General features: G+C 50.0%; 1 protein-coding gene across 1 annotated transcript; it reads left to right on the top strand.

Moving 5' to 3' along the window:
* Window positions 1-543: 543 nt before the first annotated feature.
* On the top strand, window positions 544-7947 carry LOC119163980 (uncharacterized). Its single transcript, XM_037416072.2, has 2 exons — window positions 544-1060; window positions 7488-7947. The coding sequence occupies exons 1-2, from the start codon at window positions 667-669 to the stop codon at window positions 7589-7591; spliced, it is 498 nt and encodes a 165-aa protein (XP_037271969.2). The 5' UTR covers window positions 544-666; the 3' UTR covers window positions 7592-7947.
* The last annotated feature ends 2386 nt before the right edge of the window (window positions 7948-10333 follow it).

Genomic DNA, 10333 nt, shown 5'->3' with positions numbered 1-10333 from the left:
GGTAAAAAGGGGTGATTTCGCAGACACTTAAATAGGAGGAGGTTTCGCGCCAGGAGTGAAGGGGCAGCACCTATGCTTATCACTGCTCTATGGAAACTGTACGCGTGGCATGCACGAACACCGCCACCGAGTTGCACAACAACTCAGCCTTGCCCAATGTCAAAACTCCGTTGGTGTCAAAATTAAGCACGCGATATCCTCGCTCCTTCCCGCTGGCTTATTTGCTTTCGTACGCCTACTCGATTGAACGCTGTTACACACACGCAGCAATCGAGTCTTCTTCTAACAACCCGAATTCTCTTCGTCACCGAGATTGTTTCTCGCAGAGTACTTTAGTTGGCAGCCGTGAACTCGCCAGAACTCGTTGAGAGAGCGCAAAAGCGCCGCCCAAGGCTGTTTCGCAGAGAAAAACTCCTTTTTAGGTGAGGAGGCAGCGTCAGTCCCACGGAGGAAGGAAAGGCCTTTCCTTCCTCCGCGGTTTCTCTCAATGCGACCGTGGCGCCAAAAACGGCAGCGGCGGCCGAGAGAGAAACAGGAGCGCGAAAAGAGAGAGGGGTTCTCCTGTAGACTCTCCGTCATCGACGCGCTCCGTCCGTGCCCGTTGGAGAGATTCGTGCAAGTAGGAGACCAAAGGTGCTTCGCGTGTTTGCGTCACTCCGTCGGACCATGCCAGGCACGGTGGCCGTCAACCTGCGTCAGATGCCCATGTCGCGGACTTTTCTACGTGCGATGCCAGAGTTTAGGTGCGCGCGAACGGCCAAGCGACGCCTCTTCGACGAAGTGGACCACGAGCAGCTTCAGCGCGACCTCGAAGAAGAGAACCGTGCCCTAGTCGCTCGCTTCGCCGAAGCTTACAACTTCGATCTGAGCACGGAGACGCCCCTGCCGGGCCGCTTCGAATGGCAGAGCGTCGGAGAACGGGCCGCGGCTGCTTCTGCGAGCCGCGCGTCGGAAGCAGGGGACGCCGTCGTTGCTTCGGAAACAGGGGACGCCGAGCCTGCTGCGATAGCGCAGCGACCCCAGCGACCAGTTTCGCCCGCTAGGCAACGTCTCATCTCCGGTGAGTTTGTCGACACCGCGAACGGGGTGGACGCCCGTTGTGAGACGGGGAAAAGTGGCTGTTCCGCTGCGATCGCGCTGTTTTTGCCGTGTGCGAAGTGGTTTTGGCTCCTGGAGTTAGGCTTAGCCGCCCCTACGGCCAGCTTCCACGCATCGCAAATGGCGTAGACGGGACAGCCGAACGTTGGGGCAGTCGGCCGCTTTCAGTGGTGACGTTATGTTGCGTCGCTCGTTATTCACCTACTGCATGCGTGGTTGCTCTCAGACGTAACGCTGCACCCATACGCCGAATTTATGCGCTTAAATTGCAGCGAGGCCCGTAAGAAACAAAAAAGCGAAAATACTCTTCCGGAATGGGGCGTGGGTCGCTTTGGAGCTGTTTAAAACGACAACGGCTTGGTTATGTGAAGTGGCGCCATCTCCCAGAGAAGATTGAAAGCGAGTTTGACCTCGCACATTGTTGCTAGATGGTGGATCACGCGGTCAAACGCGGGGTCTTTGGCCGGCGTACATTGCTTATTCTTATTATTATTTTAGCCGGTGTTTGTTTCCTGTTTCGCTGTACCATCGTGCTACGTCGGTCGTGTGAACGCGGTCAATTACTCAGTAGTAATGAATGACACGTTCGACGGAGATTTGTACGGTCGGTAATCAAGTTGACGAATAGTGCTGGCTTCTTTTCTAATCCCAACGAAAAAATTCACGGCAGCTTTCGCACGAGTGGTTCCGAGCCTAAAGGAAGCGCGCAGTTGCGTGACCTTCTCTTTCTTTTTTATTTCTTCTCTTTCTCCCTGTTTCTCGTACCTCTTTTGTTGTTGTTATTTTATTCTTTCTCTCCACATATTTTCTTTGTTTCTCGCTCTTTCTATCTTAATTTCACTCTATTGCGTTATTTTTTCTCTCGTATTGTATCCCTCATTATTTCTCTTTCAGTCTATATTTTTATTCGTCATGATCAGCCTGACTCAGGGCAAAAGCCTCTATGCTTTCTCTCTCTATCTCTCTGTTTCTATTGCTTTCTCGTTTTCGATCGTTATTTCCTCTTTCTTTCTTTCTTATTTTATGTTTCACATGCTCTCGCACGTGCTGTACTCGGCAGTGGGGCTTGCCGAATTTCTGCGGCTCACACCCACCTGGGGAGTTTCGTACGACCGAGCACAAGTTACGGACAGCTTGAATAGCTTCGCTGTTGAAATAGATGTTGACGACATGCTCGCAAGCCAGGGCGTACGCTTGTTTAGGTGCGTGTGGGGCTTAAGACGATATTGATAACATGGGCAACAGTTTTTTTATATAATAATAATAATAATAATACGTTTCGGAATACTGCCGGTAGGAAAACTATTTCATGATTTATGGACAGATGTTTCCACAATCCAATCTACCTACAAAGGTCAGTTTTTTTGTGTGTGTGAGAGGGGGTGCAAAACATTTTTGGGTCGGTCTCTGCGTGTCTACGTGTCATGTCGTTGTCATGGTCTATCATAAACAGGAACACGCCTCAAATATTGGGTAGTTCCGATGACTCGCCACTTCGTTCCGGTCTCAAATGTTTGTCGGTGCCGGCCAAAACATGTTTGGCTTAGCAGCTGTGTCACAAACCTCGACGAAATTTACCGAGGCGCTCAAGCTTCTGACCCAAAACGGTAGGCACAAACGTGCAACCCTACGGCAGTGTCATCTATTTGAAACTGACACTTAACATATATCCAAAGTGATCATGCGTCAGTGGACCGCGGGGCCGAGTAATGCAGTAAAGAGTAAATGCAGTTAAGAGTTTTACTGCGGGAAAACTGCATTACTCGCCCCTCCTTAAGTTTACCGTTCGTAAAGTTTAACCACCTCTCCCTATCGTACTTTTCTATCTCTTCAAATTTCAGAGCCCCCTGAATTTTTCCCCCTTCGTTGAGGAAATGTGTCTCATGTGATAATATCAGGCGCCAAATCTTCGACAGGCCATTGGGGTCAGTCCTGGATTTACTCGCTTGATTTTCCAGGTTAAATACCCCCCCCCCCCTTTTTTTTTTTGTCTTCGTTGAAACACCTGAGCAAAAGGCCTAAGAGATGGGGCTCAACTTGAGATGGTTAGCAGCTTGGCGGGCACGTTGTATGTTCCTACCGAGACAGAACTGCTGCGCTACCTAAATCGCATGTTCGCTGTTCTTCGGGAAACGGTTTCCGCGCACACGCTCGACAAAGCACGCGACGCTGTCCACGAGCGGGCCACCTGGAAGCTCCGAAAACGCCAACCAAACGTTCCCGCAGCTTGTCTCTTCTCCGGACGGTATCTCGATCACGTCATTCGTGGTAATTCGTGGCGCGCTTCCGGTTCCCGCTTTCTTTGTAGGCACAACCGCGTCGGCACCGCAGTGATTCGCGCGTGGTGGACGTCATCGCGCTGTTACGCGCTGCAAGGAACGAGCAAGCTGATCGCTGAAAACAGATATGCTTCACCCCCAAGAGCGTGGTTTTGGTTAGAACATGTTTTTTTTTTTTTTTTTTTGCAGTATGCGCCTCGTAATGCCGCGATATTGTAGCGTAATCATTGAAGTACGGCGTCGGAGAGAGAGAAAGGTTCCCGTATCTGGGTGTCGAAATCATGGCGGCACGGTGATGTAAAACGCGGCTGCCGGTCGCGCTATCAATCAATCAATCAGCCTGCGGGATGCCCCGTCGAGGGAAGTACGAATCCCATCGAAAAAACGCAACAATTTGTTTATCCCTCGATAACGGGCGAGCATTCTGTGTGACGTAGTGGAGAACCCTCCAAGCTTGGTTTTGTAGCCACCGCCAGTGACGCCGTGGTGGCGCTTGTCGGAGACGCTGCGCAGCGTTCGACCGCGTCACGCTGCTCTCGAATACGAGGCTGTGCCGTTTTATGCGCACAGTGCGTCGCCACAAACTATTTAGACGGGACTATATTTCAGCATTAATAATAATGGTAATAATTGTTGAGGTGTAACGTCACAAAAACCGCGATACGGATACGACAGGCGCCGTATGTGGAAGGCTCGTGGGGTTCTTTAACGTGCACCCGAATTGAAGTACACGTGCCCCGAGTATGTTCGCCACGATCGAGAATGCGGTCGGGACTCGAACCCGCGATCCGTCTGTCAGCAGTGGAGCAGCTGCTCGACTAGCAGCGTGGCAGGCCTCGTGGGTAATCCGCAAATGAAGCTTGACAGGGTCTGTACTCTCGGGCTTTGTAAACGTGGCATTGTGGTGTTAGAACCGTGCAACGTCGTATTCACTTAAAATGACACAAGAATGGGGCTGGTTAGGGGTTGCGAAACCTATTGCGCGTAAACGAAGAAAGGCGCGGATGAAAAATTGATGGCCGTACTGACTGCAATTCCAAGCAAGCGTATCGTCCTGTCTTCAATTAGCTCGCCCCGTGTTCTGATGCCGTATTATTCACGGTCATAGGTAAAAAGCGGAGTGATGCTTCGCCTCGTTACTCGGTTGTTCGGCAGGGAAGCGCCATTTCGCGGAGCTCGGAAATCCGACCGATTAGTTTCCACGAACGTACGACGAGCTCTCTCCCAGCACGTATGCGAGAGTGCGGTTTTAAAGTTATCATTCGTTACTTGATTGGCAAAAAGCATACTGGCATAAACACCATTGGTCGGCATTTTTTTTCCTGCTTTTGTTTTTCACCCCGTGGCGTTGAGAAATTTTGTGAATCGCCCTTTTCCCTTAACGAAGCCTTTGTATGGTATCACTACCACCACGTTGTGCCGCGTGGTGACCCTCGATTCGCTTTTAAAAAGAGTAATAATAGTGTGCAGAACTCACGTTATCTCGTGGATCGTGCTCGTCAATATTGGCATTCTTGAAACCATCTTCCTATTGAATGCTTGAATTTTTTTCTCCCCCTCTTATTTTCACGCAATCAATTCAGATTATTGACTTGCATTATATTTCGACCTGTTGGGGGTTTCATGCGTACCCAGGAGCGACGAGCCTATAATATTAACTTTCCAATCGTCGCGCACTGTACCATATACTTCGGTGTTTATCGTACGTCATCAACCCGATTATATGCACGCGATATGTGTCAGCGGAATGCCACAACCCGGTGTGAGTTCTCGTCGCGTGTTCGCGCGAGATACCGTGACGTTGTGACGTTAGCGCGGCCGCTCCGCTGCTTGGCTCCGTTTTGTGACGTACGAGCGACCATTTTCAAAGTTTTCGTGCCCGACGTCGTCGCAACGAGCCATGCTGGAGCGTGATGTCACCAGAGTTGCAGTGCTGTTGTACTGTATAGCCCGACGGCATGCCGGTGTCGACGATAGGCAGTAGGTGCGCCTTGATAAAATTCACTTTACGATAAAAAAATATTACATCACCATTTACTGAACTTCATGCTTGGTCAGAACTCTCTCTGTATACATCGCTTGCATCAACGTCACCGATACCGCCGTGTTGGAGCACCAGCATGGACAGGGGGGGGGGGATCATGACGTTGCCATGTTACATTATTTTGTCGAAATGTCACCTGCAGGTTCTTTCGTTATTCATGCTCGTAGGCGTTTCTTGCACATCGTTTTAGGGGCAAATTAGAAGTGTGGCAGCTTGGGCTAGTTGGTATGGCGTGACGATAGTTATAGCGCGAGAACAAAACGACGACACAGAAACAAGAAGGACACGTCTCTCGTGTCCTTGTTGTTTCTGTGTCATCGTTTTGTTCTCGCGCTATAGCTATCGTCTTGGGGGCGAAGCTTCTTAGGGTGTGGGTCTGTCCATCCTCCGATGGTGTACGTAGCCAGCGGTGACGCATACCCGAAAGAGCGGTCCTTAGAATGCCCGCTGGATGGCAGCGCTTGTATATGATGAATACATGATAAAAAGATGTGAGAGGGCTGTACTTGGAGTGTTCACTAGGTAGACGGACGGATGGACGAACGGACGTGCAGGTTGACCGGCGGACGTGCAGGTTGACAGAGGGGCGGATGGAAGGACAGACAGATAGAGGGACGGCCGCACGAACAGATGGATTGACGGAAGAACGGACATACGCATGGAGGGACGAATGGAAGGACGAATCTACCGACGGTCACACAGATGTACAGATGCATGGACCGACAGAAGCAAGAACGAATGGCGGACGAACACTTCGCCCTACCAATCATCATTCACTCCGTGGATATGTTGTGATATTTTTTTTACATTGAAGCAGGTCAAACCGCAACTCGCTTGTCATCGAAGCGGCCATCGTGGAGCACCAGTACTTCCAGAAGTTGCGTCCGTGACGTCACGTGCAAGCTATTTATGTGGGAAATCTGTATGGGAGAGTAAAGTCACCTTCTTCGAAAATTGGTTTCCCTCTAAAGGGCCCCTCACCAGCCTGCGTTCAAAGGAGAGAGAGTGGTACCCTCCTGGCCCTTCTTCCTCTCCGCTGATTTCTTGAAGGCACAATGTCAGCACTAAGTGTTGAGTGAATCAAGATTTCGCGCTTGTCGGCTTCATGCTGCTATTGCCACTTGTGCTGTTGGAAACGCACAACATGTAGCGGATTCAGTTGGTCGCGCACGATGCTCCTGCGAGGCAGTGAACTAAGTATGGGCGGGTGCACGGCATAGCATTGCAGTCACATCTGATATTTCACGTATGACGATCAATCGAGAATATGTGCTGGTATAGACGTCTCGGGAATCGCGAATCTTGCGTCCCATAGTGTGCAGTAAGAGGACGAATGACGGAAGAAGATAATATTATCGTTTTTTTGTATTTTCAAAGGTTGGTGAGGGGCCCTTTAAGTATCACTACCTTGCCGATGTTGGTGGTTAGTCCTCGTCACTGAAGGGAAGTCAGTAACCGACGCCAAACCACTTCACTGACGGTTCTCATTGTTTTGCTATTACCACCACTCGAAAGCTGCATGCTTCTGTATCAGCGACGTCATGCGTGACGTTTCCACTCATGTCACGAGACTGCCGCATTTGACACTCGGCTTAATCACCTTCGGACATTAACTTCTGAAAGAAAGCAAAGTTTTTCCTTAAAACAATGCTTTCTTCAGAAAAATAAACAGTTATAATTTTGCTGCAATTTATGCTTCATTGCATATTGATTATATTTCTAACGTACTTGGCTTAGTTTACGTACCTCGGTGTATTTATATTTGATGTATAATGTAGGTACAATCTCTTGCCTGCATGTAACATATTGCATAAATGTTTCCTCTTTATGTCTTGCTCAATCCTTTTCTTTTTCTTGTTACAACTGAGCTGTACTTTGTATATCTGCTCTGTGAAAACAAGCTATTCCTTTAAAATCATGTTTATTTAGACCGCTTAGGCAGTGAGTATGGGTCCAACCAGTGTTTAGTATTTTTATGTGCTAATGAGAACTTGAAGCAATGAATGAATGACGTGCGCCGGATCGGTGTCTCGCTGAATCTCATTAAGTGTCCTCTCTCTTCGCAGACTACTTCCAGGTGCGCAAGAGACTTCCGCACGCAGAGAAGAGTGCCCAGCAGCCCCCGGCCAAGATGGCGAGACTGATGATGGCGCCAGAGAGTGTGCCCTAGCCGGAGGGGGTTGAAACCACCGAGCGGCAAAATCGCAGCGACACCGCCCGATGAAGAAACCCCCGTGCCTTCTTTTTGTGTGTGTGTGCCCGCTCGTGGGCGATGATGAATGATCTCAATGGCTGCTGCCCCCCCCCCGCCCTTCATCTTTTTTTAACGTTCTCCAAGCTCTGAAGGACGTTACACCTTGCAAGGTTGCCGAAAGTCGCGCAAACAGTCACATCAGCAGCGCAGTGCCGCAGGTTGCTTTGCCTTTTACAAAAGGAGCGCCGCGTGCAACGTTGCCAATTACAGGAACCCCCACTGTAACCACTAGGGTTAATGCACACTGGCGACTTGGAACGTAGCCTCCATGATTAGCTCCGCGTTGCCGGAGCTGATTGCAGAGGCCACGCTCAGAGAGGTCACGCCACCGTAGTTATCGCAAATGTTTTGGCGCGTCATCCTAAGTTTAAAAGTGACCAGTCGCGATGAAACGCTTTTGATCAAAAAGCAACTGTTTTAGCTCGCCGCGTTGCAACTGCGAAAGCGAGTGATTTACTGAAATCGAGTGACACTGAGTGTGCCAGAACATTGGCGACCAAGTTGGCGACCAAGTCTCCAACTTGGTGGTTAACTGGCGACTAAGTCGTCAGAGTGAATGTGCGTCCAGATTATGTCCAGCAAAAAAAAGAAAAAAAAAACGGCGCTAAAAGCGCAGGCTGTCCTGTAAGTTGTGCTCTCGTCGATCCCGGTGGGATGTGGTGCTAGCCAACCTTGCAACACGTCTTCGAGGCCATAGACTACGTGCCACGGGCAGCCAGTACCGGTGTTTTGACCCGTCCAGGACTGACCGAGGCCTCGGAAGTGGCTAGCAGTCGCATCTACGTGTGTGAGCCTTACAGCCGCGACTGCCTTAAGAGGTGTAACGCAAACTTCCTTTCCTTTCCCCTGGAGTGAACACATACGCCCCGTACCTGATCAGAGAGCCGTCACCGACCACCCCTTCGAGTTCCTAACTCCAGCCCACCCAGTGTTTAACGTCGTCGTACCCTTTTCCACGATCTCAGACACACAAACTCACACAGAAAAGGGGAGCGCCGTCTTTTTTTCTTTCCTCGTCTCCTTTCCTTTTTTTTAAACAACAAAAGTATGTAGCATTTTTATTTTGTTTTTTATCGATTTTATTGATGAGTATGCACCTTTGTTGGTTTTATATTAGATGGTGGCGGCATGCGTACATATGTGCCTCGGCAGCGTGCAATAGGCGCCCCACTAAGGCGCCCTCTCCACCACGTCGGTTGTACAGAGAGCCTCTATTGACCAATAAAAAAAGACGAGAGAGCCGCCTGCTACACCCTTCTCTGCCTCACGTGTATATGCGTTATGGACCAACTTGGAAACTTGGCCCAGTTTTTCAACTCCGGAGCCCACATCTCCAGCTAGTTGGTTGTTCATCATAAGACACTAATAGTGCACACTTAACGATGACGGACAGAAGGAGCCCACGCCACGTGTTCCTTGTGCCTGCATTCGCAAAAGTGTGCGCTGTTTTGTTTTTTTACCCTATGCCCTTTTCACAATCAGCAGGAGTGCTTCCCTGCGCTGCATGTTTTCCCAACTAATGGCGGTGCTTGTCGTCGTTCAAGTGAAAACGAGGTCTTCGTCACATGCGCTGGGACACGACTACGGTGCGTGTTTAGTTATATCAAGAGAGAGAGAAAACCTTATTCAGTTGTATCAAGAAAGCTGATTATATGTTCCCTGCATGATAGCGCAACAAAGGGCGCTTGAACAGTATGTTTGCAGTGCATGACTAGGCGCAATTAGTTGGGCAGTTCATGAACTCGAGCTTTACACTGGAGGAGTGGGAGATGCTTCTACACAGCCTCGCTCTCGCCGAACGGCTCACGGCTGTCCAGCGGGCCCTCGAGGTGGCCGGTCCCTACGCGGGACAGAGCCGGATGCGCGACTCGGTCACGTTCCGCAGGACCAGTCTTCTACAGATATGAAAAGGGTCTATTGACCAGAGCGAAAACGTCTCGCACGACGTCACACCTCCGCTATTCTCGCCGTTTCGCCAGCATCGCTGCTGCTCGAGCCAGAGTCGACATCGACGTGCCGTTCGATGACGTCATGCGTGACATTTCAGCTCAGGTCACGTGGCCTCTAACTTCTAAGTGCATTAAAGTGGATCATTGGATTAGTTGGTATTGATTCGGGATGGTAAACAGAGCAAATGACGAGGGCAGGGTATGAATAAAACTGCAGATGGAGAACATTCTGTGACGTCCCATTTTCGGAGGAATCCGTGGCAGTCGTGGGCCGCTCCCGCGTAGGGACCGGAAGACCGTGGCCCTCTCGCATGCCCTCTAGGGAACCATAAGTCGAACCGTGAGGTCGCCACTACTAAACGCTTCGTTCCAGTCCCCCTCTTTGTTCAACAAACTCTGCGTCGCGTATCACAGGACATGAGCGATACGCCTGTCCACACTCTGGACAATGAGGTTCGATGTTGGCCGATAAATGACAGAAGGGCAAGATAACAGGACAGGCGCCGTCCCGTTCGTTTAAACCTCGCAACTTGCGCTGTTTGGTTATTGTACAAATATATTGCTCCGCTTTAAATATCCCCGTCACAGGACATGGCTTTAGCATAGTAAGATCCTCGTTATGAAAAAGAACGTAAATAAATATGGCGAAGCCCGTCCTACATGCGTATGCAAGCTTAAATCCAATTAGAAGTAAAAAAAAAAAAACATC

This window comes from Rhipicephalus microplus, chromosome 8 (assembly GCF_043290135.1).
Source record: "Rhipicephalus microplus isolate Deutch F79 chromosome 8, USDA_Rmic, whole genome shotgun sequence".
In the NCBI taxonomy this organism is placed as follows: Eukaryota; Metazoa; Arthropoda; class Arachnida; order Ixodida; family Ixodidae; genus Rhipicephalus; species Rhipicephalus microplus.
The sequence above is the reverse complement of the archived record's forward strand: the minus strand, read 5'-3'. Positions and strand labels throughout refer to the sequence as shown.

Bases quoted from the DNA above. Each gene is read 5' to 3' on its own strand.
- LOC119163980 (XM_037416072.2), top strand. From the start codon at position 667: ATGCCAGGCACGGTGGCCGTCAACCTGCGTCAGATGCCCATGTCGCGG. The intron at 1,061-7,487 runs GTGAGTTTGTCG...CTCTCTTCGCAG, and splicing joins TAGGCAACGTCTCATCTCCG to ACTACTTCCAGGTGCGCAAG.